General features: G+C 45.2%; 1 protein-coding gene across 2 annotated transcripts in view; it reads right to left on the minus strand.

The window, feature by feature from the left end:
• elf2a (E74-like factor 2a (ets domain transcription factor)) overlaps nucleotides 1-17,326 on the minus strand; it is a 36,499-nt gene extending 19,173 nt beyond the window's left edge. For both annotated transcript variants that reach the window (XM_072396297.1, XM_072396296.1), the window contains exons 1-2: nucleotides 17,006-17,326; nucleotides 1,585-1,668 (exon numbers count right to left, since the gene is read on the minus strand). In XM_072396297.1, the coding sequence (XP_072252398.1) occupies nucleotides 1,585-1,659 (75 nt within the window). In that variant the 5' untranslated portion in view covers nucleotides 1,660-1,668; nucleotides 17,006-17,326. The remainder of the gene's footprint in view (nucleotides 1-1,584; nucleotides 1,669-17,005) is intronic.
• Between the last annotated feature and the right edge of the window lie 3,240 nt (nucleotides 17,327-20,566).

Below are 20,566 nucleotides of genomic sequence, written 5' to 3' on the forward strand. Positions count from 1 at the left end.
AACTGGAGAATAATACAGCTAAACTAAATATCAGCAGTACAATGATCTGATCATGATCTCTCCTGCCAGCTGGTATGAAATTAAATCATTTGCCTTTCCAGATTCCACCATCAAATGTTTCTTAGCATGCAAGTTGTATATTTTGTGGGCAAAGTGGCTAATCTGGGATCAGCATTTCCTTCCTTTTATTCCTGCTGTGTCAACATTTTATTCTGCCTGTCACTGCTGATCCGGACCACCTACAGGAGCAGGGGGGGCAGCTGCTGTCTCAGCTACCTGTACAAGAGTTGACCTCATTTCAAAATGTGTGAAAAGCAATGCTAAAAAGGAGTCTCCCTTTGGATGGCTTTTATTTGAGTTTGTCTGCACCAACTGATATCAGATGAATAAGTTCACAGAGGTTGTGCTTGTGTACTTCCAAATACATTTAACATTTCAAACACAACTATTTTAATTACAACTGCAAGTGAACGTGTTGCACTGTTCAGCCCTGCTGTGGGCACAAACTAACCCGTCAGACCCAACTAACATCCATTTGTTTGGTAGTAACTATATCTGTGTGACGGAAACACAGTATTTATTCTTCCTCACATGAAGTAAGCAGCTCCCGTGTTCCAGAGAAACAGGAGACAACGCTGCATTCAGTGTCACCAAGGAACAAAAACCGTTTGGTATGATGGGCCTGCTTTTTCTGGACAACTTCAAATCAAATATATGACGGTCCAGCAGTTGAGACCTCTTGGTGTAGACAAAGCTAAATGGAAGTAATGAGTAGGCCAAAGGGAAAAGCTCAAAATGTATTGCCTCATGTACTGTTAGTTTCACTGTGTTGTTCTCATTCAACTTTAAGTCTTATTTGTAATTCATAAAATGGGACTCATTTCTACTATTAGAAAATGACATTTTTTAGCTGGAGCCTCTCCCAGCTGTCATTGGGCGAGAGGCTGGGTACACCCTGGACATGTCACCAGTCCATCACAGGGTCACAGAGACACACAACCATGCACGCTCACAATCACTCCGAGGGACAGTTTAGACATACCAGTTAACCTAACATTTTAGACGGTGGGAGGAAGCCAGAGTACCCGGAGAGAACCCACGCATACACGGGGAGAACATGCAGACTCCACACAGAAAGGCTCCAGCCACACCACTGTGCCGCCCTAAACAGAAATCCCTGAGGCAATCATTCTCCAGAGCTAATGTCAAATTTAGTTTGCAATATCTTTGTGTGTAGCTATGACTGTCAAACTGTTGTACTCTATTACATAAAAGTAAAAACAGTCGATTTTTTCCCCCTCTCTCTTTCCAGAAAAGCGTACAGCGTAAAAGATAAGATGATTAGGAACATCATGCTGTGCATATGTACAGCCTTAACACTGTTGTATTACTGATGGGGAACCTCACAGAGGTGAAAGATCTGCACTCATTTCTTCTCCCAAACTCAGTGAACAATCTCAGCAGCTTCTGCGATCACTGAGGGAAGAAGCTAACAACGAGAGGCCTGGTAACGACTGTTAGAATTTACTGTGTTGTTCTTTAGCTCACTTTCCAGACAGCATCTGTGGAGTTTCAGAAGATTACCTGCTGGGACTCCTCCACCACAGTGACATACTCCACTATGTTCCCTCCTCCATCTGACACTACCACAGAGGTCATCACTCATTCCTACCAAAACAAGAGCACATAATAGGTCAATGTGGAGAAGGCAGGGCAAACATAACACAGCTGGGAGATCCATAACTTGTCTTTGTGTTTGGATATGCAAGGGATGGGTCATGTGTAAGCCCGCAGGCATCTGTTCTCCTCATGACCGGGTCCCATTGATGTTGAGGTCTCCTAATTCTACAACGAGCCTTTTATTCAAATCACACCGTCACTACGAACTGCTCACAAAAATCAGCAAGAGACACAACCTGAAAGAAGAACTGTAAATGTTAAAAGCTGCTTCACGGTGCTTATGAAGATCTTCTGCGACGGACTGCATGAGATCGTGTCTGTCCATTAAAACGGTGTAAATATTAAAAGCTGCTTCACGGTGCTCATGAGGATCATCTGCGACGGACTGCATGAGATCGTGTCTGTCCATTAAAACGGTGTAAATATTAAAAGCTGCTTCACGGTGCTCATGAGGATCATCTGCGACGGACTGCATGAGATCGTGTCTGTCCGTTAAAACGGTGTAAATGTTAAAAGCTGCTTCACGGTGCTCATGAGGATCATCTGCGACGGACTGCATGAGATCGTGTCTGTCCGTAAAAACGGTGTAAATGTTAAAAGCTGCTTCACGGTGCTCATGAGGATCATCTGCGACGGACTGCATGAGATCGTGTCTGTCCTTTAAAACGGTGTAAATGTTAAAAGCCGCTTCACGGTGCTCATGAGGATCATCTGCGACGGACTGCATGAGATCGTGTCTGTCCGTAAAAACGGTGTAAATGTTAAAAGCTGCTTCACAGTGCTCATGAGGATCATCTGCGACGGACTGCATGAGATCGTGTCTGTCCATTAAAACGTAAATGTTAAAAGCCGCTTCACGGTGCTCATGAGGATCATCTGCGACGGACTGCATGAGATCGTGTCTGTCCATTAAAACGGTGTAAATGTTAAAAGCTGCTTCACGGTGCTTATGAAGATCTTCTGCGACGGACTGCATGAGATCGTGTCTGTCCGTAAAAACGGTGTAAATATTAAAAGCTGCTTCACAGTGCTCATGAGGATCATCTGCGACGGACTGCATGAGATCGTGTCTGTCCATTAAAACGGTGTAAATGTTAAAAGCCGCTTCACGGTGCTCATGAGGATCATCTGTGACGGACTGCATGAGATCGTGTCTGTCCGTAAAAACGGTTTAAATGTTAAAAGCCGCTTCACGGTGCTCATGAGGATCATCTGCGACGGACTGCATGAGATCGTGTCTGTCCATTAAAACGGTGTAAATGTTAAAAGCCGCTTCACGGTGCTCATGAGGATCATCTGCGACGGACTGCATGAGATCGTGTCTGTCCGTAAAAACGGTGTAAATGTAAAAAAGCTGCTTCACGGTGCTCATGAGGATCATCTGTGACGGACTGCATGAGATCGTGTCTGTCCATTAAAACGGTGTAAATGTTAAAAGCTGCTTCACGGTGCTCATGAGGATCATCTGTGACGGACTGCATGAGATCGTGTCTGTCCGTAAAAACGGTTTAAATGTTAAAAGCTGCTTCACGGTGCTCATGAGGATCATCTGCGAAGGACTGCATGAGATCGTGTTTGTCCCTTAAAACGGTGTAAATGTTAAAAGCCGCTTCACGGTGCTCATGAGGATCATCTGCGACGGACTGCATGAGATCGTGTCTGTCCATTAAAACGGTTTAAATGTTAAAAGCTGCTTCACGGTGCTCATGAAGATCTTCTGCGACGGACTGCATGAGATCGTGTCTGTCCATTAAAACGGTGTAAATATTAAAAGCTGCTTCACGGTGCTCATGAGGATCATCTGCGACGGACTGCATGAGATCGTGTCTGTCCATTAAAACGGTGTAAATGTTAAAAGCCGCTTCACGGTGCTCATGAGGATCATCTGCGACGGACTGCATGAGATCGTGTCTGTCCGTTAAAACGGTGTAAATGTTAAAAGCTGCTTCACGGTGCTCATGAGGATCATCTGCGACGGACTGCATGAGATCGTGTCTGTCCGTAAAAACGGTGTAAATGTTAAAAGCCGCTTCACGGTGCTCATGAGGATCATCTGCGACGGACTGCATGAGATCGTGTCTGTCCTTTAAAACGGTGTAAATGTTAAAAGCTGCTTCACAGTGCTCATGAGGATCATCTGCGACGGACTGCATGAGATCGTGTCTGTCCATTAAAACGTAAATGTTAAAAGCCGCTTCACGGTGCTCATGAGGATCATCTGCGACGGACTGCATGAGATCGTGTCTGTCCATTAAAACGGTGTAAATGTTAAAAGCTGCTTCACGGTGCTTATGAAGATCTTCTGCGACGGACTGCATGAGATCGTGTCTGTCCGTAAAAACGGTGTAAATATTAAAAGCTGCTTCACAGTGCTCATGAGGATCATCTGCGACGGACTGCATGAGATCGTGTCTGTCCATTAAAACGTAAATGTTAAAAGCCGCTTCACGGTGCTCATGAGGATCATCTGTGACGGACTGCATGAGATCGTGTCTGTCCGTAAAAACGGTTTAAATGTTAAAAGCCGCTTCACGGTGCTCATGAGGATCATCTGCGACGGACTGCATGAGATCGTGTCTGTCCATTAAAACGGTGTAAATGTTAAAAGCCGCTTCACGGTGCTCATGAGGATCATCTGCGACGGACTGCATGAGATCGTGTCTGTCCGTAAAAACGGTGTAAATGTTAAAAGCTGCTTCACGGTGCTCATGAGGATCATCTGTGACGGACTGCATGAGATCGTGTCTGTCCGTAAAAACGGTTTAAATGTTAAAAGCTGCTTCACGGTGCTCATGAGGATCATCTGCGAAGGACTGCATGAGATCGTGTTTGTCCCTTAAAACGGTGTAAATGTTAAAAGCTGCTTCACAGTGCTCATGAGGATCATCTGCGACGGACTGCATGAGATCGTGTCTGTCCATTAAAACGTAAATGTTAAAAGCCGCTTCACGGTGCTCATGAGGATCATCTGCGACGGACTGCATGAGATCGTGTCTGTCCATTAAAACGTAAATGTTAAAAGCCGCTTCACGGTGCTCATGAGGATCATCTGTGACGGACTGCATGAGATCGTGTCTGTCCGTAAAAACGGTTTAAATGTTAAAAGCCGCTTCACGGTGCTCATGAGGATCATCTGCGACGGACTGCATGAGATCGTGTCTGTCCATTAAAACGGTGTAAATGTTAAAAGCCGCTTCACGGTGCTCATGAGGATCATCTGCGACGGACTGCATGAGATCGTGTCTGTCCATTAAAACGTAAATGTTAAAAGCCGCTTCACGGTGCTCATGAGGATCATCTGTGACGGACTGCATGAGATCGTGTCTGTCCGTAAAAACGGTTTAAATGTTAAAAGCCGCTTCACGGTGCTCATGAGGATCATCTGCGACGGACTGCATGAGATCGTGTCTGTCCATTAAAACGGTGTAAATGTTAAAAGCCGCTTCACGGTGCTCATGAGGATCATCTGCGACGGACTGCATGAGATCGTGTCTGTCCGTAAAAACGGTGTAAATGTTAAAAGCCGCTTCACGGTGCTCATGAGGATCATCTGCGACGAACTGCATGAGATCGTGTCTGTCCATTAAAACGGTGTAAATGTTAAAAGCTGCTTCACGGTGCTCATGAGGATCATCTGCGACGGACCGCATGAGATCGTGTCTGTCCTTTAAAACGGTGTAAATGTTAAAAGCTGCTTCACAGTGCTCATGAGGATCATCTGCGACGGACTGCATGAGATCGTGTCTGTCCATTAAAACGTAAATGTTAAAAGCCGCTTCACGGTGCTCATGAGGATCATCTGCGACGGACTGCATGAGATCGTGTCTGTCCATTAAAACGGTGTAAATGTTAAAAGCTGCTTCACGGTGCTTATGAAGATCTTCTGCGACGGACTGCATGAGATCGTGTCTGTCCGTAAAAACGGTGTAAATATTAAAAGCTGCTTCACAGTGCTCATGAGGATCATCTGCGACGGACTGCATGAGATCGTGTCTGTCCATTAAAACGGTGTAAATGTTAAAAGCCGCTTCACGGTGCTCATGAGGATCATCTGTGACGGACTGCATGAGATCGTGTCTGTCCGTAAAAACGGTTTAAATGTTAAAAGCCGCTTCACGGTGCTCATGAGGATCATCTGCGACGGACTGCATGAGATCGTGTCTGTCCATTAAAACGGTGTAAATGTTAAAAGCCGCTTCACGGTGCTCATGAGGATCATCTGCGACGGACTGCATGAGATCGTGTCTGTCCGTAAAAACGGTGTAAATGTTAAAAGCTGCTTCACGGTGCTCATGAGGATCATCTGTGACGGACTGCATGAGATCGTGTCTGTCCGTAAAAACGGTTTAAATGTTAAAAGCTGCTTCACGGTGCTCATGAGGATCATCTGCGAAGGACTGCATGAGATCGTGTTTGTCCCTTAAAACGGTGTAAATGTTAAAAGCCGCTTCACGGTGCTCATGAGGATCATCTGCGACGGACTGCATGAGATCGTGTCTGTCCATTAAAACGGTTTAAATGTTAAAAGCTGCTTCACGGTGCTCATGAAGATCTTCTGCGACGGACTGCATGAGATCGTGTCTGTCCATTAAAACGGTGTAAATATTAAAAGCTGCTTCACGGTGCTCATGAGGATCATCTGCGACGGACTGCATGAGATCGTGTCTGTCCATTAAAACGGTGTAAATGTTAAAAGCCGCTTCACGGTGCTCATGAGGATCATCTGCGACGGACTGCATGAGATCGTGTCTGTCCGTTAAAACGGTGTAAATGTTAAAAGCTGCTTCACGGTGCTCATGAGGATCATCTGCGACGGACTGCATGAGATCGTGTCTGTCCGTAAAAACGGTGTAAATGTTAAAAGCCGCTTCACGGTGCTCATGAGGATCATCTGCGACGGACTGCATGAGATCGTGTCTGTCCTTTAAAACGGTGTAAATGTTAAAAGCTGCTTCACAGTGCTCATGAGGATCATCTGCGACGGACTGCATGAGATCGTGTCTGTCCATTAAAACGTAAATGTTAAAAGCCGCTTCACGGTGCTCATGAGGATCATCTGCGACGGACTGCATGAGATCGTGTCTGTCCATTAAAACGGTGTAAATGTTAAAAGCTGCTTCACGGTGCTTATGAAGATCTTCTGCGACGGACTGCATGAGATCGTGTCTGTCCGTAAAAACGGTGTAAATATTAAAAGCTGCTTCACAGTGCTCATGAGGATCATCTGCGACGGACTGCATGAGATCGTGTCTGTCCATTAAAACGTAAATGTTAAAAGCCGCTTCACGGTGCTCATGAGGATCATCTGTGACGGACTGCATGAGATCGTGTCTGTCCGTAAAAACGGTTTAAATGTTAAAAGCCGCTTCACGGTGCTCATGAGGATCATCTGCGACGGACTGCATGAGATCGTGTCTGTCCATTAAAACGGTGTAAATGTTAAAAGCCGCTTCACGGTGCTCATGAGGATCATCTGCGACGGACTGCATGAGATCGTGTCTGTCCGTAAAAACGGTGTAAATGTTAAAAGCTGCTTCACGGTGCTCATGAGGATCATCTGTGACGGACTGCATGAGATCGTGTCTGTCCGTAAAAACGGTTTAAATGTTAAAAGCTGCTTCACGGTGCTCATGAGGATCATCTGCGAAGGACTGCATGAGATCGTGTTTGTCCCTTAAAACGGTGTAAATGTTAAAAGCCGCTTCACGGTGCTCATGAGGATCATCTGCGACGGACTGCATGAGATCGTGTCTGTCCATTAAAACGGTTTAAATGTTAAAAGCTGCTTCACGGTGCTCATGAGGATCATCTGCGACGGACTGCATGAGATCGTGTCTGTCCATTAAAACGGTTTAAATGTTAAAAGCTGCTTCACGGTGCTCATGAGGATCTTCTGCGACGGACTGCATTTGATCGTTTCTGTCCATTAAAACGGTGTAAATGTTAAAAGCTGCTTCACAGTGCTCATGAGGATCATCTGCGACGGACTGCATGAGGTCGTGTCTGTCCGTAAAAACAGTGTAAATGTTAAAAGCTGCTTCACGGTGCTCATGAGGATCATCCGCGACGGACCGCATGAGATCGTGTCTGTCCGTAAAAAAGCTGTAAATGTCAAAAGCTGCTTCACGGTGCTCATGAGGATCAACTGCGACGGACCGCATGAGATCGTGTCTGTCCGTAAAAAAGCTGTAAATGTTAAAAGCTGCTTCACAGTGCTCATGAGGATCATCTGTGACGGACTGCATGAGATCGTGTCTGTCCGTAAAAACGGTGTAAATGTAAAAAAGCTGCTTCACGGTGCTCATGAGGATCATCTGCGACGGACTGCATGAGATCGTGTCTGTCCATTAAAACGGTGTAAATATTAAAAGCTGCTTCACGGTGCTCATGAGGATCATCTGCGACGGACTGCATGAGATCGTGTCTGTCCGTTAAAACGGTGTAAATGTTAAAAGCCGCTTCACGGTGCTCATGAGGATCATCTGCGACGGACTGCATGAGATCGTGTCTGTCCATTAAAACGGTGTAAATGTTAAAAGCTGCTTCACGGTGCTCATGAGGATCATCTGCGACGGACCGCATGAGATCGTGTCTGTCCGTAAAAACGGTGTAAATGTTAAAAGCTGCTTCACGGTGCTCATGAGGATCATCTGCGACGGACTGCATGAGATCGTGTCTGTCCGTAAAAACGGTGTAAATGTTAAAAGCTGCTTCACGGTGCTCATGAGGATCATCTGCGACGGACTGCATGAGATCGTGTCTGTCCCTTAAAACGGTGTAAATGTTAAAAGCCGCTTCACGGTGCTCATGAGGATCATCTGCGACGGACCGCATGAGATCGTGTCTGTCCATTAAAACGGTGTAAATGTTAAAAGCTGCTTCACGGTGCTCATGAGGATCATCTGCGACGGACTGCATGAGATCGTGTCTGTCCGTAAAAACGGTGTAAATGTTAAAAGCTGCTTCACGGTGCTCATGAGGATCATCTGCGACGGACCGCATGAGATCGTGTCTGTCCTTTAAAACGGTGTAAATGTTAAAAGCTGCTTCACGGTGCTCATGAGGATCATCTGCGACGGACTGCATGAGATCGTGTCTGTCCATTAAAACGTAAATGTTAAAAGCCGCTTCACGGTGCTCATGAGGATCATCTGCGACGGACTGCATGAGATCGTGTCTGTCCGTAAAAACGGTGTAAATGTTAAAAGCTGCTTCACGGTGCTCATGAGGATCATCCGCGACGGACCGCATGAGATCGTGTCTGTCCGTAAAAAAGCTGTAAATGTCAAAAGCTGCTTCACGGTGCTCATGAGGATCAACTGCGACGGACCGCATGAGATCGTGTCTGTCCGTAAAAAAGCTGTAAATATTAAAAGCTGCTTCACAGTGCTCATGAGGATCATCTGTGACGGACTGCATGAGATCGTGTCTGTCCATTAAAACGGTGTAAATGTTAAAAGCTGCTTCACGGTGCTCATGAGGATCATCTGTGACGGACTGCATGAGATCGTGTCTGTCCATTAAAACGGTGTAAATGTCAAAAGCTGCTTCACGGTGCTCATGAGGATCAACTGCGACGGACTGCATGAGATCGTGTCTGTCCGTAAAAAAGCTGTAAATGTTAAAAGCTGCTTCACAGTGCTCATGAGGATCATCTGTGACGGACTGCATGAGATCGTGTCTGTCCGTAAAAACGGTGTAAATGTAAAAAAGCTGCTTCACGGTGCTCATGAGGATCATCTGCGACGGACTGCATGAGATCGTGTCTGTCCATTAAAACGGTGTAAATATTAAAAGCTGCTTCACGGTGCTCATGAGGATCATCTGCGACGGACTGCATGAGATCGTGTCTGTCCGTTAAAACGGTGTAAATGTTAAAAGCCGCTTCACGGTGCTCATGAGGATCATCTGCGACGGACTGCATGAGATCGTGTCTGTCCATTAAAACGGTGTAAATGTTAAAAGCTGCTTCACGGTGCTCATGAGGATCATCTGCGACGGACTGCATGACATCGTGTCTGTCCGTAAAAACGGTGTAAATGTTAAAAGCTGCTTCACGGTGCTCATGAGGATCATCTGCGACGGACTGCATGAGATCGTGTCTGTCCATTAAAACGGTGTAAATGTTAAAAGCCGCTTCACAGTGCTCATGAGGATCATCTGCGACGGACTGCATGAGATCGTGTCTGTCCGTAAAAACGGTGTAAATGTTAAAAGCTGCTTCACGGTGCTCATGAGGATCATCTGTGACGGACTGCATGAGATCGTGTCTGTTCATTAAAACGTAAATGTTAAAAGCCGCTTCACGGTGCTCATGAGGATCATCTGCGACGGACTGCATGAGATCGTGTCTGTCCATTAAAACGGTGTAAATGTTAAAAGCCGCTTCACGGTGCTCATGAGGATCATCTGCGACGGACTGCATGAGATCGTGTCTGTCCATTAAAACGGTGTAAATGTTAAAAGCTGCTTCACAGTGCTCATGAGGATCATCTGCGACGAACTGCATGAGATCGTGTCTGTCCATTAAAACGGTGTAAATGTTAAAAGCTGCTTCACGGTGCTCATGAGGATCATCTGCGACCGACTGCATGAGATCGTGTCTGTCCGTAAAAACGGTGTAAATGTCAAAAGCTGCTTCACGGTGCTCATGAGGATCATCTGCGACGGACTGCATGAGATCGTGTCTGTCAATTAAAACGGTGTAAATGTTAAAAGCCGCTTCACGGTGCTCATGAGGATCATCTGCGACGGACTGCATGAGATCGTGTCTGTCCATTAAAACGGTGTAAATGTTAAAAGCCGCTTCACAGTGCTCATGAGGATCATCTGCTTGACTCTATGAGATCGTGTCTGTCCGTAAAAACAGTGTAAATGTTAAAAGCTGCTTCACGGTGCTCATGAGGATCATCTGCGACGGACTGCATGAGATCGTGTCTGTCCATTAAAACGTAAATGTTAAAAGCCGCTTCACGGTGCTCATGAGGATCATCTGCGACGGACTGCATGAGATCGTGTCTGTCCATTAAAACGGTGTAAATGTTAAAAGCTGCTTCACGGTGCTCATGAGGATCATCTGCGACGGACTGCATGAGATCGTGTCTGTCCATTAAAACGGTGTAAATGTTAAAAGCCGCTTCACGGTGCTCATGAGGATCATCTGCGACGAACTGCATGAGATCGTGTCTGTCCATTAAAACGGTGTAAATGTTAAAAGCCGCTTCACAGTGCTCATGAGGATCATCTGCGACGGACTGCATGAGATCGTGTCTGTCCGTAAAAACGGTGTAAATGTTAAAAGCTGCTTCACAGTGCTCATGAGGATCATCTGCGACGGACTGCATGAGATCGTGTCTGTCCATTAAAACGTAAATGTTAAAAGCCGCTTCACGGTGCTCATGAGGATCATCTGCGACGGACTGCATGAGATCGTGTCTGTCCATTAAAACATTGTAAATGTTAAAAGCTGCTTCACGGTGCTCATGAGGATCATCTGCGACGGACTGCATGAGATCGTGTCTGTCCATTAAAACGGTGTAAATGTTAAAAGCCGCTTCACGGTGCTCATGAGGATCATCTGCGACGAACTGCATGAGATCGTGTCTGTCCATTAAAACGGTGTAAATGTTAAAAGCTGCTTCACGGTGCTCATGAGGATCATCTGCGACGGACCGCATGAGATCGTGTCTGTCCTTTAAAACGGTGTAAATGTTAAAAGCTGCTTCACAGTGCTCATGAGGATCATCTGCGACGGACTGCATGAGATCGTGTCTGTCCATTAAAACGGTGTAAATGTAAAAAGCCGCTTCACGGTGCTCATGAGGATCATCTGCGACGAACTGCATGAGATCGTGTCTGTCCATTAAAACGGTGTAAATGTTAAAAGCTGCTTCACGGTGCTCATGAGGATCATCTGCGACGGACCGCATGAGATCGTGTCTGTCCTTTAAAACGGTGTAAATGTTAAAAGCTGCTTCACGGTGCTCATGAGGATCATCTGCGACGGACTGCATGAGATAGTGTCTGTCCGTAAAAACGGTGTAAATGTTAAAAGCTGCTTCACGGTGCTCATGAGGATCATCTGCGACGGACTGCATGAGATCGTGTCTGTCCATTAAAACGGTGTAAATGTAAAAAGCCGCTTCACAGTGCTCATGAGGATCATCTGCGACGGACTGCATGAGATAGTGTCTGTCCGTAAAAACGGTGTAAATGTTAAAAGCTGCTTCACGGTGCTCATGAGGATCATCTGCGACGGACTGCATGAGATCGTGTCTGTCCATTAAAACGTAAATGTTAAAAGCTGCTTCACGGTGCTCATGAGGATCATCTGTGACGGACTGCATGAGATCGTGTCTGTCCATTAAAACGTAAATGTTAAAAGCCGCTTCACGGTGCTCATGAGGATCATCTGCGACGGACTGCATGAGATCGTGTCTGTCCATTAAAACATAAATGTTAAAAGCCGCTTCACGGTGCTCATGAGGATCATCTGCGACGGACTGCATGAGATCGTGTCTGTCCATTAAAACGGTTTAAATGTTAAAAGCTGCTTCACGGTGCTCATGAGGATCATCTGCGACGGACTGCATGAGATCGTGTCTGTCCATTAAAACGGTTTAAATGTTAAAAGCTGCTTCACGGTGCTCATGAGGATCATCTGCGACGGACTGCATGAGATCGTGTCTGTCCGTAAAAACGGTGTAAATGTTAAAAGCTGCTTCACGGTGCTCATGAGGATCATCTGTGACGGACTGCATGAGATCGTGTCTGTCCATTAAAACGTAAATGTTAAAAGCCGCTTCACGGTGCTCATGAGGATCATCTGCGACGGACTGCATGAGATCGTGTCTGTCCGTAAAAACGGTGTAAATGTTAAAAGCCGCTTCACGGTGCTCATGAGGATCATCTGCGACGGACTGCATGAGATCTTGTCTGTCCGTAAAAACGGTGTAAATGTTAAAAGCTGCTTCACGGTGCTCATGAGGATCATCTGCGACGGACCGCATGAGATCGTGTCTGTCCGTAAAAACGGTGTAAATGTTAAAAGCTGCTTCACGGTGCTCATGAGGATCATCTGCGACGGACTGCATGAGATCGTGTCTGTCCGTAAAAACGGTGTAAATGTTAAAAGCTGCTTCACGGTGCTCATGAGGATCATCTGCGACGGACCGCATGAGATCGTGTCTGTCCATTAAAACGGTGTAAATGTTAAAAGCCGCTTCACGGTGCTCATGAGGATCATCTGTGACGGACTGCATGAGATCGTGTCTGTCCGTTAAAACGGTGTAAATGTTAAAAGCTGCTTCACGGTGCTCATGAGGATCATCTGCGACGGACCGCATGAGATCGTGTCTGTCCATTAAAACGGTGTAAATGTTAAAAGCCGCTTCACAGTGCTCATGAGGATCATCTGTGACGGACTGCATGAGATCGTGTCTGTCCGTTAAAACGGTGTAAATGTTAAAAGCTGCTTCACGGTGCTCATGAGGATCATCTGCGACGGACTGCATGAGATCTTGTCTGTCCGTAAAAACGGTGTAAATGTTAAAAGCTGCTTCACGGTGCTCATGAGGATCATCTGCGACGGACTGCATGAGATCGTGTCTGTCCATTAAAACGGTGTAAATGTTAAAAGCTGCTTCACGGTGCTCATGAGGATCATCTGCGACGGACCGCATGAGATCGTGTCTGTCCATTAAAACGGTGTAAATGTTAAAAGCCGCTTCACAGTGCTCATGAGGATCATCTGCGACGGACTGCATGAGATCGTGTCTGTCCATTAAAACGGTGTAAATGTTAAAAGCTGCTTCACGGTGCTCATGAGGATCATCTGCGACGGACTGCATGAGATCGTGTCTGTCCATTAAAACGGTGTAAATGTTAAAAGCCGCTTCACGGTGCTCATGAGGATCATCTGCGACGAACTGCATGAGATCGTGTCTGTCCATTAAAACGGTGTAAATGTTAAAAGCTGCTTCACGGTGCTCATGAGGATCATCTGCGACGGACCGCATGAGATCGTGTCTGTCCATTAAAACGGTGTAAATGTTAAAAGCCGCTTCACGGTGCTCATGAGGATCATCTGCGACGGACTGCATGAGATCGTGTCTGTCCATTAAAACGGTTTAAATGTTAAAAGCTGCTTCACGGTGCTCATGAGGATCATCTGCGACGGACTGCATGAGATCGTGTCTGTCCGTAAAAACGGTGTAAATGTTAAAAGCTGCTTCACGGTGCTCATGAGGATCATCTGTGACGGACTGCATGAGATCGTGTCTGTCCATTAAAACGTAAATGTTAAAAGCCGCTTCACGGTGCTCATGAGGATCATCTGCGACGGACTGCATGAGATCGTGTCTGTCCGTAAAAACGGTGTAAATGTTAAAAGCCGCTTCACGGTGCTCATGAGGATCATCTGCGACGGACTGCATGAGATCTTGTCTGTCCGTAAAAACGGTGTAAATGTTAAAAGCTGCTTCACGGTGCTCATGAGGATCATCTGCGACGGACTGCATGAGATCGTGTCTGTCCGTAAAAACGGTGTAAATGTTAAAAGCTGCTTCACGGTGCTCATGAGGATCATCTGCGACGGACTGCATGAGATCGTGTCTGTCCGTAAAAACGGTGTAAATGTTAAAAGCTGCTTCACGGTGCTCATGAGGATCATCTGCGACGGACCGCATGAGATCGTGTCTGTCCATTAAAACGGTGTAAATGTTAAAAGCCGCTTCACAGTGCTCATGAGGATCATCTGCGACGGACTGCATGAGATCGTGTCTGTCCATTAAAACGGTGTAAATGTTAAAAGCTGCTTCACGGTGCTCATGAGGATCATCTGCGACGGACTGCATGAGATCGTGTCTGTCCATTAAAACGGTGTAAATGTTAAAAGCCGCTTCACGGTGCTCATGAGGATCATCTGCGACGAACTGCATGAGATCGTGTCTGTCCATTAAAACGGTGTAAATGTTAAAAGCTGCTTCACGGTGCTCATGAGGATCATCTGCGACGGACCGCATGAGATCGTGTCTGTCCATTAAAACGGTGTAAATGTTAAAAGCCGCTTCACGGTGCTCATGAGGATCATCTGCGACGGACTGCATGAGATCGTGTCTGTCCATTAAAACATAAATGTTAAAAGCCGCTTCACGGTGCTCATGAGGATCATCTGCGACGGACTGCATGAGATCGTGTCTGTCCGTAAAAACGGTGTAAATGTTAAAAGCTGCTTCACGGTGCTCATGAGGATCATCTGTGACGGACTGCATGAGATCGTGTCTGTCCATTAAAACGTAAATGTTAAAAGCCGCTTCACGGTGCTCATGAGGATCATCTGCGACGGACTGCATGAGATCGTGTCTGTCCATTAAAACGTAAATGTTAAAAGCCGCTTCACGGTGCTCATGAGGATCATCTGCGACGGACTGCATGAGATCGTGTCTGTCCGTAAAAACGGTGTAAATGTTAAAAGCCGCTTCACGGTGCTCATGAGGATCATCTGCGACGGACTGCATGAGATCTTGTCTGTCCGTAAAAACGGTGTAAATGTTAAAAGCTGCTTCACGGTGCTCATGAGGATCATCTGCGACGGACCGCATGAGATCGTGTCTGTCCGTAAAAACGGTGTAAATGTTAAAAGCTGCTTCACGGTGCTCATGAGGATCATCTGCGACGGACTGCATGAGATCGTGTCTGTCCGTAAAAACGGTGTAAATGTTAAAAGCTGCTTCACGGTGCTCATGAGGATCATCTGCGACGGACCGCATGAGATCGTGTCTGTCCATTAAAACGGTGTAAATGTTAAAAGCCGCTTCACGGTGCTCATGAGGATCATCTGTGACGGACTGCATGAGATCGTGTCTGTCCGTTAAAACGGTGTAAATGTTAAAAGCTGCTTCACGGTGCTCATGAGGATCATCTGCGACGGACTGCATGAGATCTTGTCTGTCCGTAAAAACGGTGTAAATGTTAAAAGCTGCTTCACGGTGCTCATGAGGATCATCTGCGACGGACTGCATGAGATCGTGTCTGTCCATTAAAACGGTGTAAATGTTAAAAGCTGCTTCACGGTGCTCATGAGGATCATCTGCGACGGACCGCATGAGATCGTGTCTGTCCATTAAAACGGTGTAAATGTTAAAAGCCGCTTCACGGTGCTCATGAGGATCATCTGCGACGGACTGCATGAGATCGTGTCTGTCCATTAAAACGGTGTAAATGTTAAAAGCTGCTTCACGGTGCTCATGAGGATCATCTGCGACGGACTGCATGAGATCGTGTCTGTCCGTAAAAACGGTGTAAATGTTAAAAGCTGCTTCACGGTGCTCATGAGGATCATCTGCGACGGACTGCATGAGATCGTGTCTGTCCATTAAAACGGTGTAAATGTTAAAAGCCGCTTCACGGTGCTCATGAGGATCATCTGCGACGAACTGCATGAGATCGTGTCTGTCCATTAAAACGGTGTAAATGTTAAAAGCTGCTTCACGGTGCTCATGAGGATCATCTGCGACGGACTGCATGAGATCGTGTCTGTCCATTAAAACGGTGTAAATGTTAAAAGCTGCTTCACGGTGCTCATGAGGATCATCTGCGACGGACTGCATGAGATCAAAATGTAAATACTATCCAGAGTTAGTTGGCAGAGTTGAGCAGAGGTTCAGTATTTAATGTAGTTATTTTCAGGCTCAAGTTAAACTGTGAAGAAAAACATTCCAAATCACAGCCAACATGTAAAGAATATTATCACCAGACTTTTTCCTCCCATTGTCTGGTAAACAAGACAGGATCTTGAACACATGCAGCACAGGGGAGTGCTACCTGCCAAACTTAAAAGGTATTTCAAAGTAGAGTAGACTGACAATACAGCCGTGTTCATCAAGGCAGACAACACTGATCAGCCTGAATTTACTGTAGAAACTGATCATACATCCTACACAGGCAGTTTATAAGCAGAGTGTCAGGTCTGCAGCTGCAGCCTCCAACTCTAAGGCTACTTAGCTCTGCCTCAGCTTATTTATCGAGACTCAATCAACAGTTACTGCAGCTTTAGATGCTGTGCACCACGCATAATCACAGTTCTTAAAGAAATTAGCAGTAATCTATCCAGTCTATGAGCGATTATCTTTAACCTCAGAACTTAGTAGTAGCTAGTATTCAGATTTTCAATAAGCTCGAAACTGCTAAGAAATTGTTCGCTAATGTACACAATGTCATTAAACCGCCACTGTCCTCCTAATAAAGCGAATACAAAGACAATAGTGGGAGTTGCGAGCTATCAAAGTCCGTTGACATATTCATGCAGTGAGTTTCCTCCTCTTACCTTGTTTTGCTTTTGCTTGCGAAAAGTAAGCTCTACTGCTAGCGTTAGCTAGGCCCTACGTTAGCCGAGTTGACAAGGCCAATATGCTTACTCCGCTCGCATAAGAAGGTGTTTGTGAGGCCTCCGTACCAAAACAGTCACTTCTCAAACAAGTGTCGACGTCTTGCGTTCAAATATAGGGCAAACAGACACACGGGCCCTGAATCACTTTTCTATTACCGCTCGTTTGTTGCTATTACTTAGCTTTCCGGTGTGCCGCCTCTTTGCTACAAATGATCCAGCGGGTCAAAGCACAGACCGCCGTGACGTCACCAGGACGAACACCTACGACGAGTTCAACGCGTCTGTGCTCTCTGTCATCATGTACACACAGCGCCACAGGAAGTCATGGGCAGTTGGTTCTGATGGAAAATCTAAGTCATTTTGTTGAACTCTTTAAAACAACACCACGCAGTTGTAGTTATTTTCCATTAACTTCACTTAATTTCGGGTTACTTCACTTGAAGTGTATTTCGAAACTTCAATGGATGGTTTGCTGGCAGCTATCGACAAATAATCAGATCAGGGTTATTAATCAGTCCTAGACCCAATATTAGTTTTAGCTCTTTTGAATCTCTGATTCTCAGTTTTTCCCACCCAAAGTGGAAATCACAAAAACCTCTTGTGTTTGTTGTTGTGTATCGTCCACCTGGCCCTTATTCTGAGTTTCTGTCTGAATTCTCAGAGTTTTTATCCCAGTTAGTGCTGAGTACAGATAAAGGCATTGTAGTGGGTGACTTTAATATTCATGTAGATGTTGAAAATGACAGCCTAAATATTAACTTTAATTCTATATTAGACTCTATTGGATTTTCTCAAAGTGTTCACAGACCTACTCACTGCCTTAATCATACCCTTGACCTTGTGCTGACTTATGGCATTGAGAGTGAACAGTTAACAGTGTTCCCTCATAACCCTGTCTTGTCTGACCATTTTTTGATAACTTTTGAATTTACATTACTTGACTATACGGCTTCTGAGAAGAATTCTACATATAGAAGGTGTCTGTCAGAGAATGCTGTAACCAGATTTAAATTTGATTTCATCATCCTTTTCTTCACTGCCATGTGCAGATATGACAGAGGACGGCTACCTAAATTTTACTCCAGTAGAACTTGACTCTCTTGTTGACAGCACTATAGCTTCAATGCGTACAACACTGGACAATGTTGCCCCTCTGAAAAGGAAGGTAATCAGTCAGAAGAGGTTGGCTCCTTGGTATAATTCACAGCTGCGTGCGTTAAAGCAGACTGCAAGAAAGCTGGAGAGACAGTGGCGTTCCTCTGATTTAGAAGAGTCTCAATTAGTCTGGAAAGATAGTTTAATAACGTATAAGAAAGCACTTCGTAAAGCTAGAACTGCTTATTATTCATTATTGATAGAAGAGAATAAGAATAATCCCAGGTTTCTTTTCAGCATTGTAGCCAGACATAGTTATGCTGCTATAGCCTTAGACTGCTGGGGGACCTCATCTGTCACACCTTTCCTCACTTTGCTCTCTTTTTCCCCCTGTTTAATTTCTCAATTGATTTTATGAACATGTGACATTATTGTGGTTATTAACTTGTTCCAACAGGTATCCTTTGAATGGTGTTATGGTGTTTTCCCCCCTCTTTTCCCTCTTTTCTGTCTTCTCAAACCCCAGCTGGTCGAGGCGGATGGCCACCCTTCCTGAGTCTGGTTCTAACAGAGGTTTCTTCCTGGTTCTGGTTCTGCCAGAGGTTTCTTCCTGGTTCTGCCAGAGGTTTCTTCCTGGTTCTGGTTCTGCCAGAGGTTTCTTCCTGTTAAAGGGAGTCGTTCCTTTCCACAGTCCCTCAGGCTCAGGACGGGTGATTGGACTGAAGACAAGTTTCGGTGCAATCTGTTGGTTTCCTTAGCTAGGATATTATCTTTTGAATTGGCTCTGTATGAATTAATTGGACTCATTTTTAATGTAATTAATTGAATTTGATTGGATTATGACTACAATGAATTGAATTCTAATTGGCTTGAACTGGACTGTATAATTGAAGTGCCATGAGATGACGTTTGTTGTGATTTGGTGCTATATAAATTAAACTGAATTGAAACTAGTAGTAAATTATGCTAGCTTCACGTAGTGCACCACTGTTAAACAGAGGCCCAGTGGTGCACTGAAATAACGATGTGTGCAATAGAATTGAGCCGTATACTCGGCTGAAATGAGATTCCGGTACAGATAAAGTACTTTTAACGAGTATGAGTATTATACGAGTAATACGAGTCGATATCTGTGCTCGGATTGAATGAAAATCCCCAAATCCAAATCTTTGATGATTACCCAGGGCACCATCAAATTCATCATTTTCAAATGAAAAGAACATGATACCACAACAAACCTGCTAAGTAAAACTCACAGACCGGGCCAGAGGGGCATTAATCAGAGAAGCAGCACAGAGACCAAAGGTAACCCTGAAGGAGCTGCAGAGTTCCACAACAGAGACTGGAGTATCTGTTCATAGGACCACAATAAGCCGTACACTCTATAGAGCTGGGCTTTATGGAAGAATGGCCAAAAAAAAGCCATTACTTAGTGTTGAAAACAAGAAGGCACATTTTGAGTTTGCTAAAAGGCATGTGGGCGACTCCCCAAATGTATGGAGGAAGGTGCTTTGGTCAGATGAGATTAAAACGGAAAACGCTATGTCTGGCGCCAACTCAACACATCCCATCACCCCAAGAACACAATCCCCACAGTGAAACATGGTGGTGGCAGCATCATGCTGTGGGGATGTTTTTCAGCAGCAGGGACTGGGAAACTGGTCCAAGTCTAGGTTATTGTTTGCTTCACAAAAAAAATAAATGATCGAAGTTTTAGGTATGTTCTGTAAATGAAATGGTGCAAACTCTCAATCATTTTAATTCCAGGTTTTGAAGCAACAAAACATGAAAAATGCCAAGGTGGGTGTGTATATATACTGTATATCGTATAAATACTACACATATCAACATTTGTTTTAACTAAAGATTGAGCATCAATTACAGCTTGACAACTACATCTGATGTTGTCCATAAGTCCACTTATTGTCTGCTGAGGGATGGCATCCCACTCTTCTTGAAGGGCCACTCTTCCTCCAAAGGCTTGTCTGGTGACAACAGTGGCTGATGCATAGCGGCCATCATTTCTGCTCAGTGTGAATCGACTTGTGAATCGGCACTGAGGCCCACTGGTTCCTCATCCAGCGCAAATGTTCCCTGGCCCATGCAAGACGATAACATGATAACGAATGATCTGACGTGACACTTGGACGTCTTTCACTTACCTCCTGGAGTTGAGTGGCATTCACATTCCGGTTCTGCGTTGTGGTCTCATGATGTCAACAAGTGAATAGCATGATGAGGTGGACTGTTTAAAAATTGTCATTGAACCTAAACATTTATTGCTCAATTCATGGATCAGACACTTGTGATTTTTGCGATTTATCACCTTGTAGGAGAACAGCATGTTAAGCAATAAGAACTGAAACATTGGACATGTGCATTCTAAAATTTAAATCAAATTAA

This window comes from Leuresthes tenuis, unplaced genomic scaffold, assembly GCF_036924035.1.
Source record: "Leuresthes tenuis unplaced genomic scaffold, fLeuTen1.0.hap1 SCAF_11, whole genome shotgun sequence".
Taxonomy (NCBI): Eukaryota; Metazoa; Chordata; class Actinopteri; order Atheriniformes; family Atherinopsidae; genus Leuresthes; species Leuresthes tenuis.